We start from the raw sequence: 14,157 nt of genomic DNA, 5'->3' as shown, positions 1-14,157 counted from the left end.
AGGACTTTCACTTTTAGTTATTTCTCTAAAGGGCCGTTATTTTCAGGGGGACCGTTACTCGGTGGGGTTCAATGTATGAAGGTAAAAAAATAACGTTACTTTCGTGGCGCCGTTATTTTCGGGGGCCCCGTTACTTTCGGAATTCTTCTGTATCCGTATATGGTGAAGGTACAAGAAAATATATGAAAGATCATATATTTGAACAGCGGAAGACTGTCTTCACCTTGGGCAACTAGCGAAACTCAGACCCGTAAAACTGAGGCGCTTTGGATGTCTCGAAATCTCAGACCCGAAAAAATCAGACTCTCTACGAGTCTCGAAAACTCAGACCCCAAAAAGTCAGACTCTCTGCGTGTCTCGAAAACTCAGACCCCCCAAAAATCAGACTCTTTGTCTCGAAATCTCAGACCGGACAACTGAACAACTTTTTATTGCTCACAGCGTGTTAAAACTGTGTTCACCGCGGATTGCTGCAGACATATTGAACATTTACTGTTCGTAGACACAATACCTTGAATTTCATAGGCAAAAACAGCCCCCGCGCAGTGGTAGATTCCTCCGCTCGGATCACGAAAATAATACCCAGCATTCGTATGGTTTTTGGTTGCATTATAAGTAGAAACCAAATTTATCAAATTTTATTTGAAACTTAGAAGCCATTCGAGCCAAGTTTAGTTACAATGGCGTGAGGTGCGTTGCGTGACGGTTTCGGGTATCTGTGGATCCTTAATCGGAGTCGGAGTCGGCGTAGGAGTCGGAGTCGGAGTAGGAGTCGGAGTCGTAAGAGAGCTTACCACCTAATGAAAATCGAGAATCGGAGTCGCAAGCGGAGTCATCAGCTCGACGGAATCGGAGTCGGAGGAATCGATCGTTTCCATTTCTTGCGACACCGTTTACGACTTCGTCGCTCACCAATCACAAGGCCCGGAATCGAACATTGTGATTGGTTTAATCTTCCGCTTCTGCTGCCGACTCCAACAATCTAGTTTTCACTAGATCGTAACAGACTGAGTCATAAGGGGAACGGGTGTTCTGCTTCCGACTCCGTCGGTTTGATTTTCACTTGATCGTATCACTCTACGCTTCTGATTACGACTCCGACTACGACTCCGTCGCTAATGAAAACCAGCCTTTATGCCTTGATTAATGCTACTAAAGTCAGTCTGAGTACCTTAAGAGACCTTTGAATCAGCAGAAAATCATCTCAATCTTCATAGCAAGTGATCGTAAGTCAATTGCGCGCACGAGGTAAGAGAGGAAGGAAATGAAATGATAAAAAAAGACGGTGTACAAACCTGCGACGATACAAACGGCAACGTTGAACGCAAGAAATATTTTCGCTAACAATCCCGAGATAGCAGCGATTACACATATTGAGATTTTTATTCCAGTCTACTGTCCTTTATGATCCTTTCGTACGCCTGATATCCGGGACGTTTCGTCATATAAACCTGAGTTTCAGCTACACTTAATAGACACCACCTCTCACGTCTTTCCTCGACCATCTTTTTTGCACGCTAATAATTGAAGAAAAACTGACCTGCCACCCACACTGCTAGGCAATTTTTCTGATCCGAAAGCTAAGAACAGTTAATGTTTTCAAAACCAAGGAGAAACCTTCAACTAAGATCGACATTGTGAAGTCCTGTTGTCTGACCTTCGAATCTCTGACGCGTCACGCCTTCCGAAAACGAGAAATCGATCTGAACAAGGTGTTTGCAGAAGTCCCAAAATCAAATTTGGGGTAAAACTTAGCTCACTATTAACCTGAAATTTGTTTTTTTTCACAACAGCAAAAAATACGATCAAATACCAGCGAACTGAAGATTTTACTTTGGTTTTCCATGTAGCGTGACGTTCAAATAGAATTTTCGTGGGAAAATTTAGCCTAGATAATGGTAAGGATTTGGCGAGTTTGAAATGTTTACATTGGTTAATAACGATGTCACAGCTTACATATTTTATTTTACAGTCTAAGTATTTTTTGCAGATCCTTCAGTAAATCATGGATAATCGCAGAAGGTCGGAATAACGTGATATTCTTCGCTAAACATTTGGCGGGAAATATTTGTGACAAATAATTTTTTTTTGGGGGGGGGGGGGGACTTTGCGCGACCAATTACTCCGATTTGCTTGTAGATACCAATTTTAACTAAACTAGTTATCAATAACAATGTGAAAGACTATCACAAAAATGCTTTTCTGTAAAGATAAACTACCGCACTTTTGACAACCGATTCGCTGAATTTTAGGTCTCCCTCATTAACGATTCGGCGGCGATACTTGGCACCTCGTGAAAACCGTAGAATTAAAGCGAAAGAACACAAATATATCTCGGTCAGGTAACAGGGAGACAAATATTATCGCACGAAAATAAGAGTTTATGGAATTTGTTCGGAGTATCTTTTAGGCTCACCTAAAGTTGCCCAAAATCATGATAGGGTGATATCTCGAAGAAAAACGAACGCCTGCCTCACCAAATGTCACGGTCGTTAATCTTTTCGGTTTGCTTTAATACTGTGAAAAGATGAAGGTAAACGGCCGACCTCAATCTTTTGGTCCTGCCCGGTTTTCTCAGACAATGACACTTAAAACCAATTTTTTCTGATAGAACTTGGCGAAATGTCACAAAAAGAGGTGTAGCTACCGTGATAAATAAAGACTACTTCATGGAAAGTGCGCGCGTATCGTATCTACGCACGAGTTGTTGACGTGTCAGAAAACAAACGAGTGAGCGTAGCGAGCGAGTGTGCTTTCTGATACAAAAACAACGAATGCGTAAATACCGTACAAAGCACTTCTCATGCTGTAATTTGTTTATTTTATACTTACTGATATTTTGACCTTCACCGTTCTGATAAAATTTATTTGCTTTTTCATTCAGCAAAACAACAAGCCTAGTCAAGTTACTCTGTGCAAGCACTTTGTCGCTTCTTCAAAAGCCTAAATATTTTTCGTGCAGAAAGTTTACCGACTTTACATCTTCATCGCTCAACGTCTCAGCTGCGCCCCCTTTTTTTTTATTTTCTTTGCCTTGTCTTTTTAATTTGTTTTCTTCGATCTTCCAGACATTTCCTTGCTTGGTCAAATTCTTTGTTGTCGATAATGCTTACGAGATATTTGCCTTCTTTCAAAAACCGGTTAACACTTGAAGAACACCCTTCGAAGGCTTGATGGTTGGTAATCCATGCTATCTGTTCGTTAAATTCACACACATCTGGTTTGCTTTCTTCAACTTTTCTTGCGTCTTCCTTCTGTTTGAGGAATTCGCTAGCAAGCGTCTTGCTTACATGAAGTCAAAAGCACGATCAACCGCGCGAAAATGTTCATTCAAAAATCTGACAAAGCGACAAACCAACATTTTTCTTGGATCGCGGTGTGTTTTCTTGATCTCCGACAAACGAACAACTTCAAACTGCTCAGTTAACTCAACTATCAAGCTAACAACAAACGAAAATTGCTGTCGGTAAAAGCGTTTCTTAAAAGGTAGTAAAATTCGGATCAGTTTTCTGAAGAATTGAAGACAAACTTTTGGTGGTTGAGCTCTCTGTCCTTCACGGCCTCTTCGGCAAGAGAAAATAAGAATATGGAACCGGAAATTTCTTACAGCTGTAAAAGCGAGAGTGGGGAAGAAAGTGAACGGACGCCCCTGGCTTTGAGCCGTTTAATCTGAGATACTCTTCTGCAATAGCAGGTTTGTGGGTTAAGTTTTCCTTTCCGCTTCGTTTTGAATTGATAAGTTGGGTGCTAAGGTTGAAATTGAACACATGATGGACGCAAATGTTAGAAATGCAAGCTTATATTTGTGCACGATGCACTCGTTCCTTCAAGCGGCTGTTCCTTCAAGAGTTCAATTCAAGATCGAGCAAAACTGAATCCCGGCCGACTGAAATAATTCATTAGGGGCTACCAATATCAACAAAAGAATTTCGAATGTAAATCTTCACTTAAAACAGAAATTTGGTAAAACTCTTATGTACAGTTCTTGCTCGCCGAAAGCATTTAATGGCTTTCGACGCAGAAAAAGTTTTACAATGAAAGCTTGTGCTGAATTTTATTATCATCAAATCGCTCAAAAATTCTCTCTAAAATTCCCGCCATGCTTGGCTAACTTCGAAACGTTGATACAGACCAGTTTGTTGTTGTTTTGATCCGTCTCCGAGGTGCCGAGTGCCAGCTAGCTGAATCAACTTCTGCTCGCTTAAATAAGCAAATCTCTAGGAAAGAAGCCCGGCAAAAAACTTGAGCTCGAATCTGGTAGTTCACAGGAATTTATCTTCAACATCTCCTGAAGAATTATAGATTTTTCCATATTTTAGGACAAGAAAAATAGGAATTATGTCTCAAAAAGTGTCAACATCGATGAAAAAATTGCCGAAAAAAGTACAAATAAACAAATTGTCGTCAGCGTGCAACCCACGGACAAATGGATCGAGTGTATTAGCCAATCAGAATGCGCGCTTCGCTAAGGCTATGTTGTAATGTAAAACCGTAAATGCCAGAGGAAACTTCTGGAATGTTTATTGCTTCGCGACCAATCAGATGCGAGATCAAACCACAAAAGGTAACCGGCCACCCACAGCACGGATTAGTCACGACTTGACACGAAACAAGGAGTTTGCTTTTTCTCCCACGAGAAATCTTCTATGATCTTTGAGGTGTCTCGATAGATTTTTTTTTTTTTTCTGGACCAGGCCAAGTCTTTTCAATCGGCGTGTTAACAGTCTTTCCTTAATCGGATCGATATCAAATTTACACCAGTCACAGGAAATGGATTGAAGTTTGGTGTTATGTATTTAAGAAATGGTAAACGCGTAGGAAAAGGGTGGAGGTTGCTAAGCACGAATGAAGCGCTAGCTTCATGAGTGCTTAGCAAACCTCCCAAGTGAATCCATAACTCGATAGTTGCACGCTGCACGCTTACCATTTCTATTATAACATTGAGACTTCTAACATCCTTCCTATCGGATGGAAGTATTTATTGAATCTCTTCCTGCTTACATGAAGTCAAAAGTACGATCAAACGCGCGAAAATGAACGTTCAAAAAAACTGTCAAAGCGAAACATCAACATATTTCTTGGATAGTGGTGAGTTTGCGTTTTCTCGATCTCAGACAAACAATTACCTCAAAGTATTCACTTAGCCTAAATATCAAGCTGAAAACAAACAAAAATTCTGTCAGTAAAAGCGTTTCTAAAAAGTTAGTTAAATTTAAACTGGTCACGGTGAAATTTATTTATATTATCAAATTTTAATAAGCAGAATAGGACGCAACTTTTGGCGAAGATTAAAGAAATTCTGTACATAGGGTTTGGAGCCACCTTAAATGTTCAAAACTTTAAGGTGGCTCTAAACCCAAGGTAGAGAATTTTTTTAAAACCGCAGGTACGTGTTGCTTGTAGGACCATTAGCCTACCAAGTTTCAATGGTATCTGCTGCAAATTGACTTTGATTGAGTGTCTGACGTCATCAGTCCTCTCATTAGCATATTTTACACATTTTTCAAACTTCAATATCTCCAGAACCAATGCAGATATTTGCCAACGGTAGGCGACGTTTTTGATCTTTCGTGGAATTTATGTGATACACCTAAAAGTTCATGGGACAAAAATATGATCATAGTAGCACTTTAAAAGACCTACGAAGTTTGCCCTCAAGCAAATAATTGAAATAATTTATTCCTGTGTTTGCTAAACATATGATCAACAGGGGACGGTAGCCCAGAACCTGTAGCAGAGAGTAATACTGAAACTGAGACTGGATCAAGAGAACATATGGAGTGTACACAGACCAAGTCAGAGAGTGAGATGGAGGTTGCGATATCCCGTGACAGTGTGGAGACTGATTCAGAGGCCCTCCCAGAGAACTGGATAGAATCTACGTTGGGCGCCGGAATAGAGAAGTTATTTTCTTTCAAATTCCTTTTACCATTCTTTTTTTTAAAAATGGTTACTACATGTTTGATTCTGTACAGGCCCGCAAATGATCCCTTGACTGCAAATGATCCCTGTAAAAGATACCGCAAAAAGTTAGGATAGATAGATAGACAACTTTATTTAAAAGTAGAAATCTAAAGGTAAAAATTTCAGGGTAGTCCCTTCAGGGAACCTACAAAGCATCTCTGCTATCAATAGGAGCCCTGATGCTATTACCTAACATAGATTACACAATAATAGGATATATACAAAAATAAAAACATAAATATAGGAAAGTCTATTACAACAAATCTCAAAAGCCTATAGCTACCATAGTAATATCTTCAATATTAGGAATGGCGTGGACTTCACGATATGAGGTTTATATATTTTTTAGTAATCCTAGGTGAAAAAAAAAAAGGCCAGCGCATAAGGCATAAAGGCAGTAATAAAAAACGTTAAACTTTCTCGACAAATAATAAATATATAAATTTTTCGATAGACATATTGATTCAATTGAGACCTTAAGCTATCGGATTTCGCCCTACTACCGCACCATCAGGGAATGAAAGAAAATATTCAACAGTGCGCAATATAAAAGTGGTGTTGGTGGCGTGAATGATATGAATATGTAGTAAGGACAATGAGTGTAAAAATGGTGATGGAAATATATGATAATGTGGACGACCGCTGACGAGTACGAGTGATAAAGTAGTTCAAAATAAAGCAGTTCAAAATAGGTGTCCGAGCTTAGTGCATTCTTCACGGGAATTAAGTTCGGGCTTGCACTTTCGAATGTAGAACACCCCAAACAATCGCAAGTTGACAGGATCGTTTTCGATTATTTTGACATCAGTGTTTTGGCTGTTTTGGCTGTTAATTGTCTTTTGGTACGTTGCGATGTGTTTTCAGTTCTACTAACGAGTTGTTGCTGTTCAGGTGTTCATTAATGCGATCATGAACAAATCGTGTGGTGCTTCCGATGTAGAATTTTTTACGTCCCCTGCAAGTGACTTGGTACACGGTATTGCTTCGTGGGCAGAGATTGCTGTTTGAGATAGGGGAGTTTGGTCTCGTGCATGTGTTTTGGGTGTGGTTAGAGAGGGGTTGTCTTAGAATAGCGTGTAGGATTTTTGAGCGACGCGTAGTAGGAGGCCTTCTTTGCGGAAGATTCTGGTGGTTCTGTAACCTGGTCGATCTGAGATGAATGGGATTTCAGTTTGAAGTATAACCATTCTGTGTTTGCAGTTAGAGGCTCACTTTGGTGATGGCGTTTAGTTTCCTCTATGACGTTTTCAGGAAATTCGTTGAGGCGGAGCATGTTGTCAAACGCGCGGTCGTGTTTACTGGATGTTGTTTGGGTAGAGCATCTCTGCTATATAGGTCTTCGTTCATTACGAATGAAGTTAATCTTTGAGTTTCTAGGTAGTGCTGACTGATGGTGCACCATAACGGCTTCGTCGCTGGTTTTTGTAGAATTCAAAGGAGCTTTCGCCGTTCTCCGAGAGTGAAACTTTGAAGTCAAGGGGGGATAGGGAGAAGCCATCTGGTGAGGAGGCGGGTTTCTCGATCTCAAAGTTCAGTCTAGGGTCCAGGTTGATCATGGTGCGGTGGAATTCGTCTGCCTTTTCTCCTTTTCTTCATTGGTTGTTTGGAGGTATTACATATTCAAATCATGAACGTCACCCACACCAGTTTTATATCACGCACTATTGAATATTTTCTTTCATTCCCTGATGATGCCGTAGTACGGCGAAAGCTTGAAATTGAAATACCATAGCTCAAGGCCTCAATTGAAACAATATATGGATCTATTCGGAAATGCTACCGAAGGACAACTTTAAACGTTTATAAATTTTTCGTTTACAAAACGCGCCGCGAAAATAAGCATGAATCTTCGAAGATGCCTCTGCTATCTAATTAACTGCTTATAGCGGAGCCCCATACCCATATAGGGAAGAAAAGGAAACCCATGAATTGATTTTCTCATGGTTATCATGGCTAGCGGTATTGCTCGTGGGCTCGTACGCACGACGGCGACGACGACGACGACGACGACGACGACGGAGTCGCGCAAGATGGCGGCCATACTCCAGCTATAATAGGTTGACGGAGACATTCACCCTCGGTTTGTAGCGGGAGAATGCCATTTTTCTCGACGGGATTTTTAAAGAAAAACGATAGCGGAGGTTGATCTAATATTTTTAAGACAGGGTTGCACTGAAGCAAAAAACAGAAAGCAAGAATTAACAGGCAAAGAAGTAGCGAAGAAGATCGCGAAAAAGACTGAGCGGGCCATCGCTGGGGAAGGAGGCGAGACAGTACTGAACAATGCCGTGAATTATAGCTAGTCAAGGGCTAGAGAAAGGAGGTGAAATAATACCGAACAATGCCGTGAACCAAAGCTAACGAGGGCTATAGAAAGGAGGCGAAAGTACCCGACAAATTGATTCAGAAGACTGCCGAACTCCCCATGGCCAAGTTCAAAATTCGTGCGAACGTGATGCTGTGCAGCCGTGCAAGAAAATTCAAAAGTCACCTGATTTGGTCAGGTGATGAACAAGAGAAATCAAACGTGCCCGAGTGTTTTAGGGAAATTACAAAACAGTAAACGTAGCAGAAAGAAGTGGTTGATTCATTGATCTATCGAAAATATAACTTCAGTTCAGTCTTCACAACTTTTGCTGCAAGTTTCTGCCCGGGAGATTTACACTGGCCGAACTGAATTGCCAACTTGCGGTAAGTGACTTTTGTTGTTGCGTTTGCTATAAAAATTAACAAGTTGCCTCGGCGATATAAGCTTATTTTCAATTGGAATCCATTAAAAGTCTTCCTTATTTGAAGCCATGCTGTAAGAGATTTTAAAAATTGCATCGTTTTAATTTCGCTCGTCTCTAAACAATAACACGTGGGTCGCTTTGAAGGTTGCTGTAAGTTGTAAACAAATTAAGTTTTCTGTCAATTTTCGTCGTCAACTTAAGCTTATAACCTCACGTCTAAAAATAAGCTTAACCAAAACCGTACTTGTAAACACGGCCGGGCGAGTTTTGAAGTTTTCTCTGAGTTAGTTAGCACTGCCGCTTCGTAGACTGCTAAAATTTCTTCTTCTGTTGTTGAAAACCAAGGAAGGTCTACAAACCATTTTAAGCCGAAGCGAACAGGATTTGCTAAATTTAATTTTTGCATATTGTGATTACAAAGTATGGAGAGTTCCTCGTTTTATTAGTTCAATTTATTCGGTTTGGCGAAATGCTTTTGTGAATTCCGAGGTTAATTTGGTTGAAGACTGGTAAAGCTACTGCCAATAAAATGACTGCAAAGCTAAATTAAGCCGTCGGCAAAAATACAGACTCTCAGTAATATTCAAATTTAAGAGTGAATAATTTTTAAACTTTAACACCGCAAGCTTAAACGAATTTTCTTTATCCTCTCTTTTATTCGGTCACCTTTCATTGAGAAGGGATTTGCTGTTGATACTCGAGCTCAGATGTAGTGATATGCATCCTGTGTTTATAATGTAGATTTCCTCGTTTTATTTTGTTGTCTGTCCAATTAGTTCGGTTTGGTGAAATGCTTATATAGTCCAAAATGTCGAGTAGACGATTATGCATGGCAATCCTGTCTACAAATAAAGCTCTGCTTTGATTTTGATTGGCTATTTCATTTTATTTGTGTCATTGCTTTTGGTTGGCGGTACATGGACCCTATTTTCTTAATAAGAGGTTATTCCCCAATGCGGTATTTACACTAAATATGGAAATGTTCCTAAAAAGTGACATGGTACTAATTAACTCGGTAAATTGAACAGTGTAATAGAAGTTCTTGCCCTGACCATTTCTCGGTAATAAGACCAACTCTTACATACATATATACACAATTTAGTTGGAGAGAGCTTTCTCCGATCTCCACTCTCTCTCTCTCTGCTCTCTTCTTCACACTAATTTTTTAGTAACTAACTTATTAAATGAATGTCACTGACTGTTTTCTTAATTGTTGTGCATGCATACTTTTTTGCTCGTCGAAGAAAGTTTCAGTTTCTTCCTGGCTGTACAGTTTCCTTTCTCCTGTCCTGTACCAATTCGATTGTCATATAACTTTGTGAATTCTCTATTCTCCTTAAATTTTATCTCATCAGGTTGATAGAGTGCACTCTCAGAGTGTTCCATCATTGTCTTCAGACGCTACAATTTTCCGGAAAAAAGCAATAGTTTTCTTAATTTCCTTTTACTTTGTGTTAGGACTTTTTAGCATGCCTGTAATTGGCCCATGGGCATTACGGGAGAATAATTTTCAAGTGAAGAATTACATTCGTTTTAGTGTTGAGTATTTTAAATTGTTATGAATTAGGCATTTATTTTTATTTTTTATTTTTTATATTTTTTATTGTAGTCGCACGCAATGTTTTATGATTTTACTGAGGTGTACCATGTAAATGTAAATAATGCACTGGAATTGGCCAGTCAGAGTGTGCATTATGTCGGCTTTAAACACAAACCATATATAATAAATGGCTTGTATGTAAATTATATTTTTATTACAGAGAACTGGACAGGGCAAGAACTTCTTTTGTGAATTTATATATTAATTCCTCTCAGTGCTGTCAAAATGTCTCAGGAACCTTCATTTCTGATAATCTATTATTTTCCACCATACCTACAGCACAGAAGCTCACCAAATCCTAACTGATAACTAACATGTGTGTATCTCTAGCCTTTGCTGTGTGCTACATGTATATTCTGTTATCCTGCCTTAACTGCTAGAAACAATTTTGACAGAGCTGTTGCAACAGTTTCACTTAAATTGAATTCCAGTAACAGCGGTACATGTAGCAGTGTTATTGAGTATAAACTTTATGGAGGATTTAAAATTTTTATTTTTTTATGATTACAGACGACAACAAAATATACATGTGTATACATAACCTGATGTTGGTGTTGGTTACAAACCGAAGTTCATAATGGTCATCCTATTACAGGTAAGGGAGAAAAGTTCAGAGAGTTTAGAACATTTCTTCCCCCAGCACACCTTCTGTCTATAGGTGCAATAATTGAGAGGTTAGATATATATATACGAAAAGTAATGTAAAGTTACTGTATAAGCTTAGCATTAAAATCTGACATTTGAACACCTCCTTTGCTAAAATTAGTCACGATTTAATTGTTATCACTCCCTGTGAATTCATAGAGATTCCAGAGGCAAATTATCACCTAATGTGGAAGTCCTGTCTTCAAGTGAGGGAAAATGACACAAAAGAGTTACAATGAGAGTAAAAAGAATTGTGAATGTTGATATGGTGTACATTATACATCATGTAAAGGTACTTGGTGAGTGCCAAAGGCATAACATTTCATGTATTGCTTTTTCAGGACAAATTATATAACAGTGACGTTTTAAAAGGCGTGATCAGAAAAATAATGAGTGCATTGTCCAGGCAGCACCAGTTTATGGACGGCATACGCAGACAGTAAGAGGAACTGTAAACACTACCACGTAAGTTAGTTTTATGCTTATGACTTCTTGTTCTTGGATTTTGTGTCATTTCATCACAAGAATAGGTAATGAAAGATGCAATAGTTGTTGCAATATATTTTTGAAGGAAAACTTATAAGTCTGCCTACGCTGGATAACAGCCATGTGTAAACTGAATGTGAAGCAAACACTCTGTTAAAGATGGGGCAACCCTAAAACCCAGAAACTAGAATCCGGAATCTGGAACCAAAAACCGGAATCCAGAAACTGGAAACCGGAATCCACAAATCAAAGAAAATAAGTTCTTCAAATACACGAAAATTGTTTTGCTTAACTTTTCGACTGTAAAAAGTAAGCTGCCAAGTAAAAAGGACCTCAAACTTAACCTTTTTTGAAACAAAAATTCCCCGTCTGTTGAAATCGTGCAACCGTTATTTTTAGTGAGGGCTATGATTATGAGAATCTCAGTAAAGTGCGTCTTAATTATATTCCAAGCACCTCGAGAGTGTCTAAAATGAGCTTGCTGGTAATTGCCATTTTGTTTAATAAGTGATCTTCAATTTACCGGGAGTATAAGTTTATCCTTTATGTCTAGTAGATACTGAACAAGATAGAAAATGTCATAGAGAACAGGATATCCATCAGTGGCAGCCCCCTGTACATTGACGGTCACGACCCCACTTTCGAAGTCCAAAGGCTAACCCATCAGGTTTAAATATGAAATTTGATTTTTCCAACAGATACGAGACCAATTCCAGATTAACACAATTTCCACACTGATACTGTGACAAATCAGCCTTTCATATTCTTGGCGGCCATCATATTAAAACAATTTGTAGAAATGTTGCACACTTACTTCCGTCTGCTTCTCACTTGCTAACAGATCAGACCACATGTTGTTAAAAGATGCTAAAAGACTGCCAGAAACTCACTGCAATAGCCTATAATAGCTTGTTGTTAATATGCTGCTCACCAGTCTTCTCAGAGCAATTTGATCTAGACAAGAAGCAGGCTCTCACCAGGGCCAACTTGAACAAAAGATGGGTAACTTAGCCTATGAGCAGGCTCTCATGTTTGGGCTGGGGGCGTGAGTGGCAAAGCCGCATGAAGGCTCTTGGTGACATGCCAATGTAGAAAAACACTAGACACCTATTTATCCTGCTCAGACACTAGAGACAGATACTAGAGCCTGCTCGCAGGCTATGAGTAACTCTATCCACCCAAAAAATCAGTAACCCTGACTGGATAGTGATGTACCCAATGGATAGCTTTATGCAGCTTTTGAACAACCGGGCCAGAAATATAGCTAAGGGTTGTTCAGAACTAGTCAATAATTTTTTATCAATTACAGTCTGTGGCTGAAGTAAAGCCAAGAAAAGAAATAACAACAAAATAATTTTTGCTCATATTTATTTATTAGACATTGCTGAAGTGAATTATTTCTATCATCATTCATAATATCTGGATTCCAGATTCTGGTTTTTTGTTCCGGATTCCGGATTCCAGATTCTGGATTCCAGATTCTGGATTCCGGATTTCAGTTTCCAAATTCAGTGTTTTAGGGTTGCCCCAGATGATGTATGTGCATATGTTAATCTTGAATAATCTGAAATTTAAGAGAGTTTAAAAATATCATATCATATCTGTGATGGTTCTGAGGTGGAGGGCTGTTACATGCGCATGTAAATGTCTCATGCACGATTTTTCACTCGTTATGATTCAGGTGCAAATAGTTTCTGTATCTGTTGATGTGCAACAATCTACACCAATATTTCAACCTAATAATGTACAGTGTATATTAATTAACCAAATTATGCTGTTTTTAGTTGACCAGTGCTACTACACAGTAATGTGATGTTGAAGGGCACAAATTTAAAAACACGCCCAGTGTCAACTTGTCAAATATATGAACTGGCCAGACAGTGTAGATTAAAAATTCTCTGAAAGGTAAGATGTTTCTTAAACGTTATTTTGTAATTAATGATTTCTCAGACATTGTTTTCTTCAAGAAAAGATTCATACCCCACATGGAGGTTTTTTCTCTATTAGAGTTCTTGATTCCTGATACTTTAATTTGGAATTTCTAAAGACTGGCCATGAATGGGTGTTGGGTGTGAATATCTTCTGGAACTGCACATTCATTCATTGAGTAAGCAAGAACATCAGTATTTATCCAGACAAACTCTGATTTTCTTCTGGAAGCTGAACTCATATACAGTTGTGCAGTTATATGTACAACCAAACGGCCTGGATGACCCTGTGATTGGGACTGTGCACATTGTTGTAACCCTCAATGTTCCCGTTTCTTGTTTGAAGCAAATTGCATTTGCTCTTGAAAGCAAGTGGCGAAGTTCATACCAGTTATGTAAGTTTGCTTTGTATTTGAGGGCAGAGCCTGCCACAGTGAAAGTTGGAGTACCAACCCCTAGCATTTGATTCACTACTAACACTCAGTAAACAACTAACAATGAAGTACACTGTATATCAAAGAAAGGAATTACATGCCTGTTCCTGTCAGTCAATATATGAACAGTTTACAGATGGGGAGCCTGTATTAAAACATCAAAGATTTTCAAAGCAACCATGTCCTGGTGAGATATTTCTGAGGAAATATAAATTTAAGAGTGAATCCCTATAAAAATGAACCTAAATCGCCTATCAATGGCACAAGTCGAAAAATTGATTTCGCTTGTATTTTGTCCATAGATAGGTCCTAGTAAGAATAGAAACGGACCATAGTTAGTTTCTGCTAATACAGCTTTCTTTGGTAGA

The 14,157-nt window shown here is 38.9% G+C and overlaps 1 protein-coding gene and 1 long non-coding RNA gene across 2 annotated transcripts in view; both read left to right on the top strand.

Annotated features, from left to right (window-relative positions):
- The window catches only part of LOC145501648 (uncharacterized), an 84,521-nt gene that overhangs the window by 37,309 nt on the left and 33,055 nt on the right, over positions 1-14,157 (top strand). Inside the window, exon 6 of the mRNA XM_081481076.1 lies at positions 5,711-5,903. Within this exon, the coding sequence (XP_081337202.1) occupies positions 5,711-5,903 (193 nt within the window). The remainder of the gene's footprint in view (positions 1-5,710; positions 5,904-14,157) is intronic.
- On the top strand, positions 11,357-14,002 carry LOC145499462 (uncharacterized). The gene is made up of 3 exons (XR_014050942.1): positions 11,357-11,406; positions 13,212-13,332; positions 13,773-14,002. It is a non-coding gene; the product is annotated as an uncharacterized LOC145499462 (long non-coding RNA).

This window comes from Orbicella franksi, chromosome 10, assembly GCF_964199315.1.
Source record: "Orbicella franksi chromosome 10, jaOrbFran1.1, whole genome shotgun sequence".
Classification (NCBI taxonomy): domain Eukaryota; kingdom Metazoa; phylum Cnidaria; class Anthozoa; order Scleractinia; family Merulinidae; genus Orbicella; species Orbicella franksi.
This window is presented reverse-complemented; position numbering and strand designations above follow the sequence as displayed.